Source organism: Prunus mume, linkage group LG7 (assembly GCF_029339155.1).
Source record: "Prunus mume cultivar Tortuosa linkage group LG7, ASM2933915v1, whole genome shotgun sequence".
Taxonomy (NCBI): domain Eukaryota; kingdom Viridiplantae; phylum Streptophyta; class Magnoliopsida; order Rosales; family Rosaceae; genus Prunus; species Prunus mume.
The window spans coordinates 13,518,211-13,542,359 of NC_142704.1; the positions used below are offsets into that span (position 1 = coordinate 13,518,211).

Below are 24,149 nucleotides of genomic sequence, written 5' to 3' on the forward strand. Positions count from 1 at the left end.
AAACATGACCAGTTTGCTAGGTCTACCCTACCCTCGAGTCGGTTCTCTTTATTTCTTGATGTTGCCTCCTAAATCCAGGCATTACCCCATTCAACATATCACATAGACATGGTTTTGGGCTATTGGATCAATTATGCGTGCCCTCGGGCAGTTAATATGGGGTTTTGAGTTCGCGATAGAGGGTGGGGTATAGCGTTTGAAGGTTGTGTTGATAAATTTTGGTTTGAGAGAGAGAGAGAGAGAGGAATGAGGTGGTGTAGGTGGAGGAGAGATCAAAAGGAGGTCTTTAGGGGCTAAGTAGGTTGGTGCGGCTAGATTGAGGTTGGGGTTGGGTAGGTTTTCCTTGTCTACTTTATTTGTTTTTTTTTTAAATAACGTTTTCTAGTAAATTAATATGTAATGAATTTTTTATTATTATTAATTTTAAAGTCTACATGGACTCCACCTCAAAGCAAAAAATGAGGCCCACATTTGTCACGTCATAATTTAATAGATTTATTAACAATTTATGTAACGGAGGATGTCATTTATAGGGTTTTTGCAAGTATGAATACCCGATCGTAGGGTCTTCAAAGGTGAGGTATGAATTTGTAACGACCCTTATAGGTTGGGGGTTTTATATAGTTGATCCAATAATATATTATGTATGTTCAAAGTGAGACGATACAACTTTTGTCTTTGAAGAGTTGCAACTTTTGACTCTTCGGCAATATACACATCTTTTCAAATAGTCACTTGCACATTTATAGAGAAGCTACTGCATCTACATCTCACTTGGAGATATAATTCAATTCATTCAAAGAATTTATTAGTCACTTGCATTATAGTAGGGAGTTCTTAGTACGAGAGAATGTTCAATATAATCGTGATTAGTTAGGTTCTTATGATTTGTAGTGTTACAGTCATAAGCGTGAGGTTGTTGCAGCTTGGGAGACAAGTGTCGTTCAACCCTTGAGTACTGAAGTGGGACGTAAATTGTCTTAAAGACAAAATGCCAAGCATTCGCCTCGACCAATTTTTCAGGTATTTCTAATCTAATTTATATGTATATTCAGCATTGGAGTTGTTCATGTTATATATATATATACAAGGATTAAAATATCGACCGTGCAGATAATATCGGGCCTCCAATTTACGGATATTTCGGGGGATATATCGTTATCGTTTTAGGTTTCGGGAAAAAATTAACAAAAAATGACATATATAGGCATTGAAACACATAATTTTTGTGTAAAACTTTCCTAGATGTTATGTACATTATCAATGAATGTATTGAACAAAAAAACTCAAAATTTACTAATAATAAGATATGCATATGATAAAATATAAGTGGTATGTAATGCGCATTAATGAAAAGTTTGAAAATAAAATGTTAATTAGAATGAATAAACCATGCATAAATCCATAGTTTGTTTAAACATTGTATTACAATTTAGATAAGTGTCCATCTACATAAATGAAGAGCTTCAATGAGGTTCAAACAATGAGGAACAACCATCTAGATTCATACAATAGTCATACCAAGTCATGTAACCCGAGCAGTTTGTAAGTCATGTTTGAATATAATGCACATAGGTCTTTCTTGAGCTCCCTATTGTCCTCCCATATATGGGATAGTTAGGATTAACCAACTAGTAGGTCCATAATTTTTTTTATTATCTTGAGCTTCATAACTAGTTCCACTATAATTAGACATGACATAAACATAGACATAGACATCATAAGATTCATTTGAGTTAATATTAGGTCTAGTTCCTATGCTCATAGATCCAAACCTGAACGCTATGTCCTCTTCAGATGGATTGGAGATATGTGGGTAGTGGACTGTGCATAGATTCTTCATATTAATAGCTATTTTTGAGTTTCAATTTGCTTTAATTGCCTTCAAAACTTCTGAATTTTTTTTGGGTTCAGTTATAGGTATCGGAAATATCGGGGATATCGGCAAAATATCGGAATATTGCACTTATCGGGGATATATTGTTGATACAGGAGAAGATATGGCCTTACCCCCCAATATCGTGTCGACAATTGAAAATACCGATATATCGGTGTATAAATATTTCAATCCTTGTGTATATATATATATATATATATTAAATTTGTATATTTAATTGCATGTTTATTTCTAAATTTCTTTGTTTAAAATATAGCACTCAGACCCTTTATTTCCTACATTAAATGGGCAAAGGAAAAAGTAAAAAACTTAAAGTAACGACATGAAATTCCCAGGTAGCAAGTCACATTTTTTATTTTTCATTTGATCCGGCAGACCCAAAGAAAAGAAAAAAAGTGTAGATAAAAAGAAAATAAAATAAAAGGGCAGCCAGCCACGACTCAAAAAGATCTGGGGCCTTGTGTAAAATTACAAGAATACCCTTTTCCCTATTTATGCCGTGGAGTGGAGCTATAAATAGCGGATACGTAAGCAGAAATTAGGTAAATTCCTTGGTTGGCACGAAGGCTTGGTTTTCTCTCATCGCACAGATCAGAATTCGGTGGGTTTTAGGCAAAGTCGGTTTTACATAACAGAAACTCTGGATTCCACCTCTTCCCGTCCTTGGCGACGGTGGTTATGCCGCTTGGCTTTCAGGTTCGTTTCCTTTTCTTCGGATCTGATTCCTCTCGCCTTTTCATTATTTTTTCAAGTTTTGTGTTTTTTTGCAATTCGATTTTATTCGATTTGTTTTGGCTGAATTTATTTTATTCTCTTTGTTTTGTATATCGATTTTATTCAATTTGTTAGTTGGGATTTTTTTAGAATTAGGGTTAGTTCTTCTTCATGTATTCGTCTTGATGTGTTTCTTCGATTTCGGTTGAAATTTTGTTTGGTTGCCGAAAAACTGTGGGAAAGGCTTCAGGATTTGACAATTTGGGGCTCTGTCTTATTAGATTTTCTTCGTCTGGGTTACCACGGTTTGGTAAAAAAATTATGATCTGGAATTGCTTCTCTAGAATAATGTAATTTCTGGATTTAATTTGGTCATGGATTTGCATTACTTTTATTACTCTTAACTCGATTTTGGTTATTGGAGGCTTTTTGTTTATTTAATTATTTTTTTTATCAGCGATTGATTGTAATCTTTTTAAGTATTTATTATATAAATTGGTAATGTTGTATAATTTTTGCCTATTGATATTTAAGAGAGGTTATAGCGTAGTTAATACTTGGTTTCGTTTGCATGTGAGTGTAGTGCAACTAAGTGTTGGTTTTGTATGGATGTAAGTCTGAACTGTAATTTTCTACGGCTCAAAGTATTCTGCAACAATATTTGTTTTGTACACTCTAAAAATTCTGCAGTCATATTTATAATACGCCTGCTTCTGGTTTTTAATGCTGGAATTTGCATCATTATGTGCCCAAATTATGTGAGATTCAGTATGAGTGGCCATTATATTCAGTAATGGATTCCTTTTATCATGTCTGCGTGATTCATCTGATGTGCGGTTACTTGTTGTAATCTAAATTTCAGGTTGTGCCGGGCTTGGATCTAAAGAGCTTTGACATATTTCTGAAGACATGGAGCAGATGCGCTTCTGGTCAAATTGCCACCAGTACCGGGTCTTTTCTTTCCAGGAAGTGCTTGACTGGAGATTTCTTGTCCTTGGAGATTTTCTTCTGGTTTCCTTTGTTAATTGCACTTAGTGGTCAGTTTCTCTTAAATGATCAATACGGAAGACGTGATGCTAGTTACTTCTGAGTCAGGTGTTGGATCTTTAGTGCATAGCGCATTGCTGATACAACATCGAGTTGAAATTTCCGTGAAAACTTCTTCAGGGGTACAGTATACATTTCTCACATAAAATGTTATGCATCTACTTATTATCCAATGCCTGCTTAATATGCCTAAACTTTGTTCTCTGTTTCTTATGACAGGGCTAAAGTCTAGCAATCTGTGACTGAAGATCTCTACATAGTTAATATTAGATAATCAGTTACGTCAACCCAAACCAGTGCAGACTGTTTATTTCATAGTTGTTATTTCATCGTTACTCCTGATGGTTTCTATGAAAAGTGGCAAGATATTGGTTAGCTAAAGATTCCACACTGATTTCTACTTAGTTTAGATGAGATAGCAGTTTTCGTTTTTTGAGCGTTGGGTGACACTATCTTGAGCTTGGAGTCTTTCTTCTGCGGGATAAATCATTCTGGTTGGTTTTTCAATTGGTGTCGATATGTCCTGTGGTGCTTGCCCTTTTTTGCCATCTATGTCATGCTCTAGTCCGCAAGCTGTGGAGTTAGTAATGAATAAGGCTGTGCAGCCCATCCATCATAAGATTTCTGGTCTTGTGCTTGTGCGTGTTGCCTCATAAAATTAATGGTTTGATTCTGCTGGACGAGCAAGGCAGTTGTTTATATCCTACAGTGTATTTTAAGGATCATCTTCTGAAGATAAATTCCCATTTATCTTTTACGAGTCTTTATGCTTTCACTGAATAAAGAAAGAGCTGCTTTGTGTTCCACAGGAAGAATGGAGAGGTAAGGTTGTTTATTGTGCGACTTCCTTTAATGTTTATTTGTTTATGTTGATACAATATGTAAATTTGTGGTTACTCTAGGTACAAGTTAATAAAGGAAGTTGGAGATGGCACATTTGGGAGTGTCTGGCGTGCTATTAATAAGCAGACTGGTGAAGTTGTAAGTGTGTTGTTCATTTTCTTAAGACTTCAGTTTATGATTTATAGTTTTAAATTTTGTTCTGATTATAATCAATGAAAAATTTTACAGGTTGCAATTAAAAAGATGAAGAAAAGATATTATTCATGGGAGGAGTGTGTAAGTCTACGAGAGGTTAAGGTAGTTCAACTTACTATATCCTCTTTAGATATCTTGCTTTACTGTGCATTTTCAAATTATATGATGGACTTTTACTTTATGCAGTCATTGCGTAGAATGAATCATCTGAATATTGTGAAGCTCAAGGAAGTCATCAGAGAAAGTGACATCTTGTACTTTGTGTTTGAATACATGGTAAGTTATATTACCACAAACTTGCAAATATTTTCTACGACTTTTGTTGGTGAGTGTTGTTGCTTATTCTCTATAATCTCATATGGGCATTGCAGGAGTACAACTTGTACCAACTTATAAAAGATAAGGAAAAGCTTTTCCCTGAAGCTGACATCAGAAATTGGTGTTTTCAAGTTTTTCAAGGCCTTGCTTACATGCATCAGCGTGGATATTTCCATCGTGACCTTAAGCCAGGTAATTGATGCAATTTTAATGCACGACTTTAGTTGAGTAAATAAAAGGTTCGAAGAGAATTTGAAGGGCTTATGCTAATGAACATTCTTGTATATCTTTTTTTTTTTTTTTAAAATATTTGAGATGGAAACATGTGTACCTCTTCAATATTTTGTTAAAGAATCAATCTTAGTTGCTTATTGTGGGTTTGGGTTTGTTTCTTTTTTAGTCTCAGTTTTCTTTCATTTTAAAGCAGATTGATGTTTGCTAAGGCTGCAATGATCGTGTGGATTCCTTGATTTATTAGTGTACAATTTCCCCTTTGTTATACTTATAAGAGTTGTAATGCCTGCTGCTGTTGTTTTTGGACCCCAATTCTTAATTAGCTACTTTTCTTCTTTTATTATTTGAAATTTATTTATAATTCCAGTAAAAAACCATTGCTACTGAGATTTGATGTGGCCATGTTTTCCTATGGTTTTGGAGGTACACAGTTATGTTTGAAAATAATTTTCAAATTTAGAATCTACTTGCTAGATTAAAAGCAAAAAAAAAAAAAAAAAGAAGGGTTTTTGACCACCAAATTGAAGTTTTGAGTTGGTGAAACCTTGGAAGGGGCACTGATCAATGTACATGCTTTATATTTTTTTGCCTCTTTTAAGTTTCTCTGTTTTGACATCTTTCTTCAACAATTTGTCATTCATGTTTTGTAGAAATCAGTGGAATGCTTTGTTTTGTTTGTGTTTTTTTGGGGGGCCTTCTGTGTTTCTTCGTGCATGGTGTTGCTATACTTTGTTCAAGTTGTGTTTGTATTTCTCTTTTGGAATTCTCAATGATAAGTGGCAAAATCATGTATTACTTTCGTTTATTATGTTCTGTGTCTTTAAGTCCTTCATTGTTGTCATCTGTTGGGTCCATGTCTTCTTTTGCTACCGAACTCTAACATAATGCTACCTATCACTCTTTTGTAGAGAACTTGTTGGTTACCAAAGATGTCATCAAAATTGCTGATTTTGGTCTTGCTCGGGAAATCGATTCGCAACCTCCATATACGGAATACGTGTCGACACGGTGGTGAGTTTTTTTCGTAATTAGTTAGCTCTGCCTGAGTGCAAACTTATTGATGTGAGTTACTAACCTCTAGAATGTGGGCATGTTAGGTATCGAGCACCTGAAGTCCTGCTCCAGTCATACCTGTATAGCTCAAAAGTCGGTGAGTGTTTATGGAAGTTTGAAGTTTTGAATTTTTTTTTTTTGGAAAGTTAATGCGTTATTGATGGTTGGTTTATGAATGACTTAATTTTCATTTATTTAAATGTCAGATATGTGGGCAATGGGTGCCATCATGGCTGAGTTGTTTACTCTCCGCCCTCTATTTCCAGGTGTTAGGTATGTATTCATTACTCTTTAAACATCAAGTGATTTGTTGCGCAATGGGAAACATTGCTGTGATTATTGGATAGCATTTTGATATTAATTGATTGTGTAATTTGTTTGAAGATATTTAATAGTTTATCTGCTGATAATTTAGCAACTGATATATTAGTTGGTTTACTTTTAATGTTCTTCTTACCTTGCTTCCCCTCCGACTCTGTTTTCAGCGAAGCAGATGAGATATACAAAATATGCAGTGTGATCGGTAGCCCAACCAAGGATTCATGGGCTGATGGGCTTCATCTTGCAAGGGATATCAACTACCAATTTCCTCAGGTCAGTTTTATCCTACTTTCTTTCTGGCATTTTTAGTGTGTTCGTTGAGTTGTGTAGACTTTTTCAGCAATCTCTTGGGGAATTCTTTGTACATTCTTACATGTAGCAGACAATGCTGTCATTTCTGTATCGTATTTATGAAGGATCTTCGATATAAATGATTTTGAGGGGCATACTTTTTGGGATTTAATTTTATCTGCGTTATCCAGTACGATTAGTGGATATTAAGTTGGATCTGTTTCTTTTTGCAGTTCGCGGGTGTTCATCTTTCTACGCTGATTCCATCAGCAAGTGATAGCGCAATCAGCCTTATGACAGTAAGTCCAATTTTGTATTAAATGTAGCTGCTTTCCCCTCCCAACCTCCAATCACCCCACTGGCAAACTTTTATGTCTTAACTAGTAGTCTACTGATGTGACACTTACGTTTTCCCTTTCCTTCTGTTGTAGTCACTTTGTTCTTGGGACCCATCCAAGAGGCCAACAGCTGCAGAGGCCCTCCAGCATCCTTTCTTCCAGGTAGTATTTTTTGAACAAAGTATAATTAGTGAAACATCCAGTCTTGAATGGTTATCTGTAGATGTTTTGCATATTCTAAGGTGTACTTTTCATGTGGCAGAGTTGCTATTATGTTCCGCCATCCCTTCGCTCCAGATCAACTGTTGCTAGGACACCTCCATTTGGTTTGTTTATCTGATAATTGTTGAATTGCGTTTTTAATTATTCATTTTGTTTAGGATATTAATTTATGTGGATTGTTACACAGCTGGAGCAAGAGGAGCATCGGAGCAGCAATGTGCTAGAAAATTATCTGGGACTTTATCTAACTCAAAGATTTCTAGCAACTTTCCTTCCCCAAAGCTGCATGCTTCTATGGGCACAGGTCAGTTTGAATGTTGTTCTGTTGAGTTTTAGTCTTTATATTGTGACTTCAATATTTTTTTGTTTTTAAATCTGTAGTTTGTGTTCTGTTTTGTAAAATACTGTATGAGTTCTCTGCCAGGTGGTTTTTTCTTAGGTTTTCCTTGTTAATAGCTGATACTGATGGTTTGGGATAACAATTCCTCCTTAAGGAGAGTATGAAATAAAATTAAGTTTTTTTTTTCTATTTAAAAGATGTAATTTGGTAATTGCTCCTATTACTAAGGAAGCAATAATTTTCTAGATTGATTCTCATTATGTGATTGAATATCGTTGCAGGTGTGCAGCGAAAACTGGATATGGTTAATCAGGTGAGTGCAGACGCGTATTCTTTCATCTGTTTTATTTGAGTGTTTGTGTGCTATATGCCACGCACATACCAAGATTGCTATTACTGTAACTAATAATTTTTTCAACTTTATCATTTAAGGATGCGAAAAAGAATGATAAATATTTGAAGAGCTCTGCTAAGCAACAGAAATATAGACCCCCTGGTAAAAGCAGTCCTAGTAAGTTTCTTGAGTACAACAGGATTATGTTTCAGAGATTTCAGTTGTGTTCCATATACTCTGCTGATGACATTTATCAATCATGGGGACAAGTGGCGTCCTTTGGTTTTTGGTTACGTAAATTTATTAAGTTTGAGGTCTTCCTTTTCTGTTCCATTTGTGATTAACTGAGAAAACTATGTTGGTGGGCAGCATCTGTGAACAAGGGAAGGATTACACGTGGAGTTTCAGATACATCTGAGAAGCTGGCAAACATGACAATTGGTTATCGCAAGCAGACTGTGGGGCAGCAGATGCGCCCCCCTCCCATGAAGGCTGGAGTCCAGTGGATTGGCGAATCTGGAAACTTGTATCTCAGGCCTGTTCAAGAGATTCAACCTGGCAGAACCTATTCGAGAAAAGTTGCGGGTTGATTAAAGAGCGACTTCTTTAAGAGGTTGTTATATATATAATCTTTCATTTGTGTGGTATCATCACCTGCAGCAGTTGTGGATTTCTCCGTCTTTCTTAGTGCTGAACCTATGTACTTGCCCCTGTGGCATTTGGTTTGCTTATTGTTGTGTCAATATGACCTAATGGCATCTTCTGCCTGGTCTAGTATTAACGTTATCCGACTGCTTTCTAAACAATGACCTGGATATTCAGAGTAAATAAATGAAAGCAAAAGGTTTTATGTTTGTTTAAAGAAAATCTGTTTATTTCTTTGCTTTTTACGACGTGGCTTTCTACGTTCTTAAGGGTTCAATTCTCCTGTTACTATTTTTCGTTTCCCCAGCCTGTCGCCTTTCTAATTTTTTTGTGTGTACTTTTACTTAATCCTAAGTTTAGTTTTTAATTAAATTTTAAAAAAACTAATAATTGAAGAAAGACCCAACAGCCACAAGAGCTCTCCCACAGACCCAATTCCGGTGGCGCAACCCCCTCTCGTCGCTGTTGGAAAAGCCTCCTCTCTGTTCTTTCTTTTCAATCGCTCTCTTTCTCCCCCCTGATTTTGGATCCAAATCTGAGTAAACGCTCAAACAATAACCTAGCTCATTCTTCATCTTATCGAAAATCAACACCCCTCGAAATCTGATCAAAACCCAACAAAAGTTTAAGCACTGACTAAACCTAAGTTTTGCATTTTGTTTTATATGGATCCACACAAGATTAAAAGCTGCACTTCTGGCTTCTTCTTTGAAAGAGAGAGGGATCAATAGGCAGAGAAATCAAGATATATAAGGGGCACAGAGGTAGAAAAAAGCAGATGGAGAGAGAGAGAAGTTGCCAGCACCGAGAAGGAGAGGGGGTTGTCGCCTATTGGGTGGGGTGGCTGATGGGACTGGCTAGGTGGAGTAATTTCATTTCCCCTTTTGGATGACTACCTCTCCCTCTATAATCACGCAAGTGATAGGGCTCTCTAAAGTATGGTGCAAGAAACGTGTACACGTAGTATTTACATAACCAGAATCAACAAGATTTATATTCCCCATTTCATTGAGGGATTATTCAAATAATTTTATTTGATGTATATCCTTTAGTTTTAGGGTATTTTATGATTTTTTTTTCCAACCATCCAAATTGTCTATTTTTCAAGTCTTCATTCATAGATCATCCTTGCAAAAAATCTGACAAATTGAAAATCATTAAGGCATTTAATTGCAAGCAATAAAATAGAAAAACATTGTGCTTTAAGAAAAGATTAAAATAACAATAATCTAATTGAATAGTCAAATGGTTTAGGATTTAAGTGATCTTTTGATATGATCTGTGAGGGAATATCTAAAGATTAGATAGTTCATATCCTTGAAAAAAAAATGTGTGTTGGGTGCTATAAGAGTGTCCCTCATTTTTTAAGGATCTCCCAATTGCAGCTCACTTATCCTTTTCTATTTTTCAAATCCATTTTAACATGGCATGAAAATGATGAGTGATTTCCACAAGATGGCTTTCTGCTTTCAGCAATAGCAATGAACATATTAGAAGACTTGATCATTGTCCTAATCTTGTATGGGGTATTTTGGACACAAATGTTAGCAATTAATAAAAATAAATAAATAAATACAAAAATCTAGTTATTTTACTGAGGGAGATTCACTATTATACACAATATAGGAGCCTAAATTATTGTTTTTTTTAAATATAAAAAAACCTTATATGAAATGCACTTTAGAAACACACTCAATGCCCATTTACATAACAAAAAGGCTTTTAACTTCTTTTAAATTACAAAATTACCATTGATTTTTTTAAACAAACCAAATCTCAAAACCTTATAAAAAAGCTCAAAACACTCAATAGGGCATCAAAGTAATTTAATAATCAAAATTAAATTCAATAGAGCCAGCTGTCATTTTTTGGGTTTGTTTATAGAAATTAAATGGTATAAAATTTATCTATATTATTAGTGCTAAGAATTAATATACAACTAAATATCTCTTTTACTAATCCAAGCTAATCCAACCTAATCACCCCTATCAAACATGACCTAAGTCTATATATGAAGTCTTTTGAACATGCAAAAGATAATTTGCCCTTTGACAAAAAAAGGAGAAGGTAATTTGCCCAAATTATTACCCCCACCTAGCTAAAGGCAATCGAAAAAGAAAATGGAAATGTTGAAAAAAAGAAAAAGAAAAAAAGAAAATGGAAATGGAACAATTCTTGGACTGAACTTAAAGTCTCCGAGTACAGATAGATAGAGAGATACTCTCTACGACCCTCTTTCCCTTCTCATTTACTCATTTCCCAACGAATATGGCCAAATCCCTCTTCTCAACCACCTTTTCTCCAAGGTAACCTCCTCTCTCTCTCTCTCTCTCTCTCTCTCATAATATATACAGACATGTATGGTGAGCTGAGGTGCTTGTTGTCTAATTGAGATTTGGTTGTTTTTCTTAGCATTTAGTCTGAAATGAGCGGGTCGTCGGTGGGCAACGGAGGCCTCGCGCCGCCTTTCACAGTTGCGCAGTGGGCGGAGATGGAACATCAAGCTTTGATATTCAAATATCTCAAAGCTGGGCTGCCTGTTCCTCCTGACCTCCTTGGTCCCATTCGCACCAGTTTCAACCTCATCTCTTCCAATTTCTTGCGCCACCACCCCACCTGTATGCTCCTTTACTTCTATATCTCCTCAACGATTCATTCTTGGTAGTTTATATTTTTTTAATAAATTGATTGTTTCTATTTCATGGGCATGCTCTTATTTTGAAGTTTCACATAATTTGAAAAATTCAGTATGTGGGTTGTGTAGAAACTGTCTTTTACAGAAATTAGAAAAGAATGAAATTCAAATGAGCCTTCTTTGTATGCTTCAACTTATCCAGGTTGTGGGTTGGTTATTACTTATTAGGATGCAATCTGATGAGATTGAGCTGTGTAGCTTTTCTTTCTAGTCTCAGAATACAGCAAATGGGTCTATCCAGTTTGTTAACATGTTTATGCTCGTGGTATATTATATTTGTTGTTATGATATACATGTTGTATCTTTGAGATTTTTGTTATAGGTAGGTAACTTTTATTGATCTGTTGCAGTGGGTTATACATCCTATTGCGGTAAGAAAATAGACCCGGAGCCAGGGCGTTGCCGGAGGACAGATGGCAAGAAGTGGAGGTGCTCCAAAGATGCACATCCAGACTCCAAGTATTGCGAGCGGCACATGAACCGAGGTCGCTATCGTTCAAGAAAGCTTGTGGAATCACAAACTACCTCTCAATCTTCATCAACTGTGACATCAGACAGTGTGATTGGGAGCTCTAGCCACAGTGGGAGCTTCCAAAACATGCCCTTGCATTCAATGGTAAATAGTGGGGGTCTGTGCTTTGGAAGCAATGTATCTCAGTTGAAGATGGAACCTATACCCTATGGGATAGGTAACAGTGGAAACAGGTATATCAGTACAATATTTGTGTATTGATTGAATTGCCATGACTTGTGAGTTTGCGATAGGAATGAACTTAAACTTCACAACACAAGAAAAAGTCTTTCTTGTGCATAATATTTGTTTTAGAGTTCTAAATTTTTATTGTCTTGAACTGAATACTCATCTTCCTTGTTGATGTCTGGCTACTTCCTGAATATCAGTGATCAATGCCTAAGATGTTAAAAAAAAAATTCTTTAGGTTATGCCAAACACAGTTGTTTTTTTTTTGTTTTTGTTTTGGACTTGGATTATACTTAGTAATTTACTGCTGTAGGTTTACATCTTAAGAAGATATTTTCGAGACATAATGTTTCTGACAACCTCAGCTGATCGAAGGCTTGCTAAACAAATGCAACAAAGCTTTTAAACATACCAGTATATAGAGGGAAATTTGACTAGATGAGTTAGAGTAGTTAGTAGATTCTGGATGCCAATACCCATGTAGCAATAGGCAGGGATTTGAAAGGAGGGGCTGGCTCATGATAATCACCCAAGAGACATCTAAGGTGTGTTTGAGTGACGAATTTTGAATTGTATAAATTTCAAAGTGAAACATTTGGATGGAATAATCAAAAGAAAGCTAAGACATTATGGGGGTGCTTGTTCTGAAAAATTTGGATGGAGCATAATAGAAGAATGTTTGAGGATTATAAGGGTGCAGGGGTAGATGAAGTCTGGGACAGAGTGAGGTTCTATGCAGCGTTTTGGATGATTTTAGGGATTATTGTCATTTTTCTATCATGTCGGATTTGTTAGCAGCTGTGAAGTGAGTAGATTTTTCAAAATTTGAGCTTTTTCTAACGCAAGACAATGATATTATGAAAGCCTTAAAAGGTGACATGATCATAAGATGAAAAATTAGAGATATAAGACGATCAGTACAAGACCTTCTACCTTTCCAGACTGCAATAGGAACGCCAAGGATTGGCGAAGGAACACGATTTTCAACTGTTGAGGAGAGTGGTGGAAGATGCAAGGTTGCTGCTGGATCTGTAATTGGACTGAATGGAAGATGAGAACACTGTCTGTGTTTAGGAACATAGACCTGTCGTGATGAAAGAATGGCCAGAACATGAGTGGGTTGAACACAATCTTGAAGCAGAGCCTCGCCAATTTAATATGTTCCATAGTTGAATAAGTTAAGAGGGAGTAATCTCATCACATAAGAATTTTTCTCAAAGTAGTACCCTTTCTGAGTACAAGAGTAACCAAGAAATATGTAATTGTGTGATATGATACGGATAAATATCTTAGGCTGGATTTTATTTTCAATGCAAGTTTTCGAGATTGCTGATGGTGTTTCAGGAGGTTTTGAGATGGTCAATGTATGGGCAAATGTGACTTACATTTGTCTAATTCCTAAGACACTCCACTCACTGAAAGTTAGGGATTAAGACCTTTAATTTTGTACACCAGCCTTGACAAGATTCTATCTAAGATTTTATTTTTCAGATAGAGAGAGGCTCTGGGTGATACGATTTCAATTTCGTAAGGGTCGTTTGTGATGCAGGCCAGAAGTGTTAAGCTACTGTCCATTGGAGTAACAGTGCAATACCACAATAGAAAGGGGATTTCCAGGAACAAACAACAGAAAAAAGAGATAAAAGGCAATATGATTAAAGTTGGAACGTCTATAGATGAAATTTTTCTCAAAGTATTTACACTAGGGTTACAGTAGCCGTAGCATCCTAGCCCATGATTACTTAAATAACTATTAAAGCCTAGCCCTCCAAAGTACTTACAAATCATATGACTACTTAAAAAGACTAAAGAGTATACCTATCATTTCACCAAGCCAAATGACACATAAAATTCAAACAAGACAACAAAAAGAACCAAATAACACATGACTATCAAACAACACAACTAAAACCTTAAACTAGCTAGAACCCAAGCTAAGAACCAAGTTAGCTGGCATGCCCCCTTAGTCTTTGAGAGCCTTGTGGATGCTCCTGCATGAGTTTGTTCAAGGTAGACAGATTTTGTTTGAGTATTGGTATAAGCCCACTTTAAAATTGATTTCAAGAAAGCCTATGATTATATTGATCATGATTCTAACATATTGTGCTTAGGAAATATTTTGGAAGTACATGGAAAAATGCATTAGTTGGTGCCTGAGCTCAATCAACTTTTAAGTAATCATTATTGGCAGACCTAGGAGCAGGTTTAAAGATTTAGGTGGTTAACCCCGTCCATTTCTTTTTACCCTAGTGGTTGATGTATTGGGTATGTCTCTCGGGGCAGAGACTTTGATTTGATTGAGATTGATGGGGAGCGAACATAGGTTAAACTTGTCCAAAAGTGTTGTGGTTGGTATCAATGTCGAGGAAAGGTTTCTGTGGTCCTTGCTACGGATGTGAGTTGCAATACCAATGTGTAACCTGTGCTCTTTGAGCCTTTTGGACTTGATGGAGTTTAGATAGGTGCAAGAATGGGCGTGCCTAAGAATATATATATATATATATATATATATTTTGGAGTGGGGCGGGGTTGTCAATGATTGGAAAGTTACTGTGTAGCATGTATTCAAGGTTGGGAGTGCAATCTAGTGGGTGGGACTCCAGGATTGAGGAGTGAGGTTTGTTTCGTGGTCCTTGGAAATTCATCTCGTACAAGTTTCTTCTTTTGCCTAGATGTCTAAGTTTGTAGAGTGGAGCAGTCCTAATACTGCTATCTCATCTGCATCCCTGCTATCATCTTCACCTTTTTTGTGGGATATGACTTTTAGGCATAATTTCACTGAGAGGATTGTTTTGACTTCTGTCCAGCATAGTAGAAACAGGCCAAATGGGCTAGTCCAGGCTACTAGTGGCCCTGGATTGGGCTGGGAAACTGCCCACTGGGCCCATGGACTGCAGAGGATTTGATGATGGTGACTTTTTTATAATGACTGTAAGCATAATTGTAATGCAGATGCTGATGGATAATTCTTTGTACCTTATCTTGAAAAATTTCTTAAATTGCTTCCATTTCATCCCTTTAAGCTTTGAAACACCATCTTGGTTATAGTTTGTAATCCTCGTTTGTTTTTCTATTTTCTGGTCTCCTATGTTAAAATTTCTTGTTTTTCTGAGATCTAGTTATTGGGAAAACAAAGTTATGAACAATGAATTTCTAGCACTGGTTACTTTGTTATGATGTCCAGGCACTGTAGGCTGTTGTACCAAAGCAGTAAATGGGAAGGATGGTATGTTCCTTTCCTTTGTTAGAAGGAAAAAGACAGGGATAGAATAAGAGAACTGAGGGTCTACAGGGGGAAGATTTTTGGGCTAGCAATATTTTTTTCTACCAAAGGAATTGGATGGAAATTTAGAATGACAATTGTATATTCACAATAGTAAAGAAAGAGAAACAGTTTTTAATTTTTTTCAAAGGGTACATAAAGAGAATTTTTGATATACGGTTAGAAATACATCTCTTAGGCATATGCTATGAATTTTTACTATTGTTCCTTTGGGAAATGATTCTAAGAACCAAATGGGTGTTTTGATCTGATGGCAATGCAGGGGGCGCAATGGAGCAGAAGAGCACAATTTCATGTCAGAACCTTCTGGGAGTGTGAGGTGTCTTGGGATGGACAGTACTGTAGACAGTCCATGGCATCTTATGGTGCCTCGAGTTTCCTTGAAATCAGAACCAAAAAATTGTTCTCTTTTGCTAAACAACAGCTCCCAGCTACAGACATTGCAACATACTGAACCATTGACTGTTGATGCTGCCATCACTAAACAGCAGCAACATCAGTATGTTGGAGGACAGTTTGGCTTTCCAGGATCTCTAAAACACGAACAGAATTCGCTTCAGCCTTTCTTCGATGAGTGGCCTAAGTCGAGGGATCTTGGTTTCCATCTAAGTGATCATAGATCCACCAATACCTTGACTGCAACTCAACTGTCAATGTCTAATACAATGGCCCCCTCCAAATTCTTCGCAAGGAGTGCTGACTCACCTACTGGTACGCTTTTTTTCATCTAGAAAATCTTGTGGATACCCTCCATCCCCAAGACTGAGGAAAATTTTAATAATTTGATTTACATGATGATGCAGATGCCTATACTTGAACCTGTGAGTTGTATGCGCATTCCGTTGTATCAGTGTACTCGGTGCAGTTCCCTCTTCCCATGTAACTTTAACTCTTATTTGACACGCTACTGCTGGGCTTTCGTATGTTTGTATTTCCACTTGACCGTTATGGATAAGATAATGAGTTTTAGACGTGCTGGAGCATGATTATATGTCTAGTTCTTGCTTCCCAGCAATGAAACTGTAGTAAGCAAATGTTGTTGCCCGTTGTTTTTATATTTTTTGTATTTGCACCTGTCACCCAGTTATGAATGTGGCTTTTATGGCTTTTGTATGAGGTTTGGACAATGCACTTGTCAGTCACTTAGTGGGGCAGGTATTAATTTCCCCAAATTTCATTACCATAACTATTAAAAAAAGAAAAAAGAACTACTTCCTCACCAACCGATCAAGATCTTAGGTTCTTTTATTTTATTGTGAAGTAAAACATAAGTGTCATTGTTTAATGGCTTAATTATCAATATGCACTCTGTGCTTTATCAAAATTCCATTGTACCCACTGCAATTCAAATTGGGCCACTATGCCCCTTATGCTCATCTTCCGTGTAACGTGGGGCCACTATGCCCCTTGTGCTCATCTTCCGTGTTCCACGTTACCCTCATCTGTCAGTTTCGTAACGAGAGGCGTTAAATTTGCTTAGGTGGCATGAATAGTTTAGTGATTTCATCCACGTGGGCAAGTGTAGGTTAAAATGTGGCAGGTGGCATGGCATGTTGTTGGACCCCTCATCAGATTGAGGCTTAATACTCAAAATTGAGTATCTGGGCTGTCCAGTTGAGTTAGGGTTCAAAAAATTGGGGATTTGGTGCAAAATATTGAAGCCTACGAATTTGGGAATCTCATCTATAGTTCTAAAATACTCAAAATTGGGGCGCGAATCTTTGAATGGAATAGAAAAGGTATTTTTGTGTTTGAATATTGGTTAAGTTGAATCTAGGAAAAGAATTTGGGTATACTTTTACTCGACATTGGGGGCAAGAATCATTGAATATTGTTTCGTGTTGGACTTTAAGGCTGCAGATTGAGTTGGTGTGACCGTGACTGTGCTTAGAGAAGTTGGAGTTGTTCAACCCGTGTGTAAGTGGACCATATCTTCACTACTTTGTGAGATTTCTGCATTGTGCTTTTGGATGTTTGTTATTGTATTACTGTAGTTTTTGTCGATCTTTTAACTCTTCGGTGGCCTTCTGTTATTAGTGGTCCTTGTTTTTTCCTTTTTCTTTGGTCCTTCTGTTGTTTGCTATGTTTGTGTAAATATGAATGGTTTTTGGTCTTTATTTAGTGTGTAGCTTTGTCAGTATTCCATTGACTAAGGTAATTAAGGCACTGTATTAATTTAGGCTTGGTATGTGGCATATGAAAACACAGAGGACCTTGTGACATTAAAGTTATGTCATGGAGGTAAGGTACTTAAAAAAGGCTCAGGTGAGAGAGCATGGCCTTACTTGGGTGGTTCCGTAAGTTGGTTTGACTACATAGAGGCTGAGTATATGTCCATGTTAGAGTTGTGGGCTATGGGTAAAGATATTGGTTATGAGGATGGTGTGGCTTTTATGGTGAAGAGGTTGGGACTAGGAAACTAATTGAAATCAAAACATATGGAAATCTGTTATACTAAATGAATGGATTTCCTAAGAGCCTACAGATAGTGATTATGATATATATTGGAATAAGGATGAGCAAGTGCAAAATGTGCATGAGGATGAGAAAGTGTATAATGGGGATAAGGATGAGCAAGTGTATAATGGGGATGAGGAAGTGTATAATGAGGATGAGGAAGTGGTAAGTGAGGATGAGGAAAGTGAGGATGATGAAACTAATGATCCAAATTTTGTAGATAATGATTATGAACAATCTGAAATAGAGAAGGCCCTCTTGAAAAATGATGACAGGTGGTTTGATGGATATGTGGATCATAGTATAGTGGATAGTGATCCAAATGTAGAGGAAGATGATCACTCAAGAAATGGGACTACTTTACTTGCACTTACAAGCGCATATAGCTCTTCAAGTGAATATGAATCAATTGCTAATTTGAGAAGAAAGAAGCATAGGATGCCAAAGTATGAGGACTTCATACCCGATACTGATATGGCCAACCTAGTCTTTAAAATGAGGTTAAGGTTTGCTAATGCTATCATCTTCAGGAAAGCTGTGAGGATTTATTCTGTAAATCATGGAAGGAATTAACTTTTAAGAAGAATGATCCAACAACAATAAGAGTTATTTGTCAAGAAGGGTTTCCCTTTGTTTTGCATGCAAGCACTATAGCTAGTAGCATATATTTCCAAGTGAAGACATGTAATCCAAGACATAAATGTAGCAGGGGCAATAAAAATAAACATGCCAATGCAAAGTGGTTGGCTCAAAGGTATTCTACCCAATTAAGACTTAATCCAAATTGAACAGCTTCTTCATTTGCTAAGCAGTGTTTACAGATTATGGCTACCATTCTTCTAAGACAGTGGTGTAAAAAGCAAGGGCATTGGCAGTTGATATTGTCGGGGGATCTTTTATCAATCAGTATGAAGCATTGTAGGACTACTACAATGAGTTGAGAAATAGAAATGTGGGAAGCACAATTATAATCAAGTCTTCATTGGAATGAGAAAGGCCTAGGTTTGAAAGGTTGTATATATGTCTTGCAGCTTGCAAAAAGGTAAGGTTGTAGGCCTGTAATTTTTTTGGATGGAACACATATAAAAGGGCCTCACCTAGGGCAATTGTTATGTGGTGTTGGGGTTGATGACAATAATGGCATGTTTCCAATTGCCTATGTTGTTGTTGAGGTTGAGGCCTTCAAAACATGGATGTGGTTTTTGGAATTACTTGGTCAAGATCTGAATATAGGCAACAACCATAGATATGTCTTCATGACTGACAAGCAGAGCATATACACTGTTGTATTCAAACTTTATATTGAGCATAAAAGTCTAGCTCTGAAGCTACAAATGGAAAACACTACAAGGAGTACTATAGTTCCCTAGTATGATGCTGAGATGAGGAAGATGTTGGAGCTTTCTATAGAAGCTCATGCTTGGCTTGTAGAAAGGGACCCTAAGCATTAGAGTAGGGCACATTTTAAGTTTACCACCAAATGTGACAAGGGAAGCCTTCAACAAGAGCATATTAGATGCAAGGGAAAAGCTAGTGTTGACAAAATTAGAAAGAATTTGGCTCTATATAATGTTCTTGATGGCTAGTAGAAGGGTGGCTTGTGATAAATGGCATGGCCAAATTGGTCCAGAATAACAAAGATATTAGATAAGACCAAAGAAAAGGCACAATGGTGTATTCCCAAGGGTGCTAGGCGGAACAGGTTTGAGGTGATGCACCATAGTGGTCGAATATTTGTTGTTGATTTGAATGCCATATCTTGTTCATGCAATGCTTGGGACTTGAATGGACAACCACATCTGCATGCATGTGTTGCATAAGTTGGTTTCGTGAGAATCCAGAAGACTACATTAATGATAGGTATAAGAAGGAAACTTATCTAAGAACCTATAAGCCTATAGTTATGCCTGCAACTGAACCCAAACAACCTCAAATCCATACAAGCTTCCAAAGTATGGAATTCCATTAAAATGTGGCAATTGTGGAGGAGAATGTCATAATCTGAAAGGGTATAAGGTACCAATCTCTCCTTTAGTTTGTTTTACTGCCTTTACTATTTAATTGTATTTACTAATTCAAATATTTTTCTCAAGAGCCTTAGAATTCTAACTCAAATCCTCCAAGGAAGAAGGCTAGGAAGTCTTTTAGACCAAAGCTCTAAGTACTAAATAAACTCATAATTTAATTGACTAGTATTATTTGAATTGGGAATTTTTTTTACGGTGTTATTTTGTAGGTGTGAATGAGAGATTGTACAAAATCACAAATGGAACTAAGGCCAAGAGGTCAAGGTACTAGCTCTTAGCTAAAAGGCAATGGACTATGCACAAGGCAATTGTGGAAAAGGAAAGATGGAGGACCAAGTTCCCAAGGGGCACAACAAACTCAACAACCTCAAACTGAAAGCTACCCTCCATTAAATGAGCCACAAACCAGTCAATCAAGGCCAATTTCACAACCTATTACCACTGCAGAAGGGAGTCAAGCTAGGAAGAGAATAAAAAAACTGCACATAGGAAGCACTTTATCAAAGACGCCTTCTTCGACCCTTGAATATGATATTTTAGGGATGTTTGAATGGATATGTTGCTTTTGGGATGTTTGAATGGATATGTTATTTTAGGATGTGCAAAACTTCATTTGTAATCCACTGCATTTTGGTTTTTGGGAGGATTTGTGATGGATATTTATGATGGATATTGGTAATGGCTTTTGGGATGTTTGTGATGGATTTTGGTAATAAATTTTGGTTTTGGATGATTCCATCAAAAACTACTTTTGTAAACTGCTGCTCAGGTTAAATGGATATGGATTGAAGGTTGAAATGGAATGTTTGTATCTTTGTATGAAATGAAATGTGTTGTTGAAGATGAATTTTATACGGAATATTTGTATCTTTGTATGTCATAAACTTCATTGCAAAAAATTCTTAACATATTACATTAACAAAAAGGAAACCAATGCATCCTTTCAATTCCATTTCATTACATACTACAACAAGAATGAAACCAATGCATCCTTTCAATTCTATTTCATTAAATACAACAATAAGAAAGAAACCAATACAGCCCCAGTCAATATTCTGCTCATTCTTTGAATTTTGGCATTTTCCTCTTCCAATTTATGAATCTTCCTCAGCATCCCAGGTATCACCACCACGTGGGTACATTTCAAGATCATACCACTCCCAAAGCTAACATCCTTTTTGTCTTCTTCCCTGCATTAACCCACATATACCAAATATCAATTTTTCTTGTCCAGCAAACCACCCACAACCGTGACATATTATGTTTCTTACCTTTTTTTGACTTTGGGCACACTTTGAATCTTCAACATGGGTTTGCATCAATCTATGAAGTCATCATCACTACCATCTTTCCACAGTGACAATGGGCACCATGCTTTGCTGGTCTGATGTCCATCTTTTTCTTCGATTCACCCAACAACCCCAACAACTTCACTTGATGTCGCTTCAATTTGAGCTACGAACACCAAAATTTTAGGGTTATGTGACTTCAATTTTATAAAATAATTAGAATAAGTGAACTCAAGCGCTAACTGTTTAATAAGTTAATACGATACTAAATACTCGGTTTAGCCCACTTCATAATATCATTTCATATTAATTAATAACTTATTCATTCATTGCAATCATAATTGTCCTTGATTTTATATTATAAATTGGTTAAATATTAATATCATCATCTACACTATTAAAGACTCAAAACTTAATAATTTATATTGCAACAGAGAGAAGAAATACAAACAAACAAACAAAAAAAAAATCATAAATCCCAATATTAAAGTACACTACTCAAACATGTAAAAAGGAGGGGAAAAAATCACAAAGCTTAAGCTTAAGTTAAACAAAAGAGGAAGAGAAAGAGAAGAATAAAAACTCCTAAGTTTTTAGTGTAAATATCATAACCTAACCTAGTAGATTTAATTGAAAGTAGAAGAGTGATAAAGAAGTTTAATGGTCAATTGGTAGACAAAAAGAACCTAATACATTGTTGATTTAAGAGTAAATATCCCAAATATAATATAATATAGTATATTATAATATATAAATGTAAGGGGTAAACAGATTGAGAGGGGGCTCTGGGACTACACTAGTCCCTACATGGCTCTGTCCCTGCATGGGTGGGAAATCTCATTATCCTTTTTGAAGTAAATGTGATTAAAAATTCAATAGTTATACCCATCGGGTTCTACCCTAGTGTGTGTATGAGAAATCTCCATCCCCTTATAGTTTAGACTATGGTTTGTATTAAAAAAAATAAAAAATCAAGGCAAAAAGTCACTTTTGGTCTATGTAGTTTATCACTTTTATTGCTAAGGTCCCTATAGTTTCAATTTGATCAATTTTGTCCTTATAATTTAAATTCCAAGCAATTCATCCTCTATTTCTGTCAAATTCTAAGGGGCATTTCGGTCTAATCTTGCAACCCCACCCTAACCACCCCATATCAACCCCTCCCCAACCACCTCATCCCATCCCTCCTCCCTCTCCCAACCCAACCTCCTCCTCCTAACTCAACCTACTCCCAACCCTACAGCCATGACCCGACCACCCTCACAAACCACCTTATCCCCTCCCTTGTCCCCTTCATGACCCAACATTATGCTAAGATCAAAAATTACTTTTAGCCAAAAATCAATAATTATGAGAGAGATGCTTACATTTGTGATATGTAAGTTTTTCAGGATAGTGCACACTCCAAAAGTTTGGTACATGAATAACATGCAAGGGTGCTGAAACAATAAATAATGATGACAGGCAAAGAAAAATGGTAGGTAAGTTTTTCTTGATGATGGGCTCAAGAAAAATTGAAGAATAACATGGTGAGATTAAGGGCATGTTTGGTATCCTACTTGGATATAATTTTATAAATTTAAAAACAGATTTTAAGTCCAAAGCTATAAAAACCGTTTGATAGACCCATTTTTTAAACCTCAAAAACACCCACATTATTAAAAACAAAAGGGAAATTTGCATAAATAACACCTGAACTTTCAGGTATGTGCGTCATTACCACCTTAACTTTTAATTTTTATTTTCACCACCTGAACTTTGTAAAGTGTTGCAATCCACCACCTACGTCTAACTCCGTTAAAATTTTCGTTAAGTTTAAGGGTATTTTCGTCAATTAACTATAACAAAGAATAATTATATAAAAAAAAGAATTAAAAATACAAAAAAATAAAGCTAACCTCCATATCTCTCTCTCTTCTGTCTACTCCATCGTCTTTATTCCACCAAATATCATATCAGATTGTAATGGTCCATTGATTTTGTTGCCTTCCTATATTTCCTTTTTTTTTTTTCTTTTGGCCAAAGCCTTCCTGCATTCATTTTGTGGCTTGCACTATTTGTTCAAAGGCTTGTCCTTCATTTCAATGGAAGTTTGCATATCGAAAAAAAAAATTTCAGACTACAATTACTCTATCTCATCCTTAATCTAGCAAATTCAAAAAATTTAACATCAAAGCTAGAATTTAAATTTTGTAACTTCATCATGGGTTTTGGGAAGGAATCAATTGCATTCTTAGTATATATAAATATCCCAAAAAGGTCCTAAACATCTGCAGAGAGTGGGTTTTGGGAGATGCCAACAACCCACACAAGAGATGCCAAGAGACAAAAAGATGAATATAGAGTATGGTGTGTGCAGGGAGTGGGTTTTGGGAGGGTGGGTTTTTTTGCAGTGGAGAGAATCGACGTTGGAAAAGTTGGAAAAGTAGGTGTAGGGTAGGGTGAGGGCGTTGTAATTAGGTTAATCTTTTTTTAAAATCTGTTTTTTTATATAATTATTCTTTGTTATAGTTAATTGACGAATATACCCTTAAACTTAACGGAAATTTTAACGGAGTTAGACGTAGATGGTGGATTGCAACACTTTACAAAGTTCAGGTGGTTAAAAATAAAAATTAAAAGTTCAAGTGGTAATGACGCATATACCTGAAAGTTCATGTGGTATTTATGCAAATTTCTCAAAACAAAACAAAAAAGTGAAGTTTTATGTTCTCTCTCTCTCTCTCTCTCTCTCTCTCTCTCTCTCTTTCTGTTAATTTCAATTTGGGAATCTAGGGTTTTTGATTTCTGATTTTAATTTCAATTTTTTTAATCTTAAAAATAGTTTGGATTTCAACACCAAACAAGTTTTTAGATCTTAAAATCACTATTTAAAAACTCATATTTTTAAAAAGAATCATAATTTT

The 24,149-nt window shown here is 36.1% G+C and overlaps 2 protein-coding genes across 4 annotated transcripts; both read left to right on the plus strand.

Annotated features, from left to right (window-relative positions):
* Window positions 1-2,299: 2,299 nt before the first annotated feature.
* Window positions 2,300-9,014, plus strand: LOC103336781 (Protein kinase superfamily protein). 2 transcript variants are annotated; one of them, XM_008239877.2, is made up of 18 exons: window positions 2,300-2,593; window positions 3,474-3,780; window positions 3,878-4,480; window positions 4,561-4,639; window positions 4,730-4,798; window positions 4,883-4,972; window positions 5,068-5,206; window positions 6,157-6,259; window positions 6,346-6,398; window positions 6,508-6,574; window positions 6,787-6,895; window positions 7,147-7,212; window positions 7,345-7,413; window positions 7,514-7,577; window positions 7,661-7,777; window positions 8,095-8,126; window positions 8,246-8,324; window positions 8,517-9,014. In XM_008239877.2, exons 3-18 carry the CDS (start codon window positions 4,425-4,427, stop codon window positions 8,735-8,737), a joined length of 1,413 nt encoding a protein of 470 aa, XP_008238099.2. In that variant the 5' UTR covers window positions 2,300-2,593; window positions 3,474-3,780; window positions 3,878-4,424; the 3' UTR covers window positions 8,738-9,014. The 2 variants fall into 2 exon arrangements, with proteins under 2 accessions (XP_008238099.2, XP_088911877.1); XM_089055751.1 differs by having other exon boundaries at window positions 2,438-2,593; window positions 4,730-4,972.
* A 1,926-nt stretch (window positions 9,015-10,940) lies between these two features.
* On the plus strand, window positions 10,941-16,586 carry LOC103336782 (growth-regulating factor 5-like). Of its 2 annotated transcripts, none has more exons than XM_008239878.2 (5): window positions 10,941-11,098; window positions 11,205-11,410; window positions 11,838-12,192; window positions 15,733-16,181; window positions 16,274-16,586. In XM_008239878.2, the coding sequence occupies exons 2-5, from the start codon at window positions 11,218-11,220 to the stop codon at window positions 16,285-16,287; spliced, it is 1,011 nt and encodes a 336-aa protein (XP_008238100.2). In that variant the 5' UTR covers window positions 10,941-11,098; window positions 11,205-11,217; the 3' UTR covers window positions 16,288-16,586. The 2 variants fall into 2 exon arrangements, with proteins under 2 accessions (XP_008238100.2, XP_088911878.1); XM_089055752.1 differs by having other exon boundaries at window positions 11,000-11,098; window positions 11,212-11,410.
* Window positions 16,587-24,149: the final 7,563 nt, after the last annotated feature.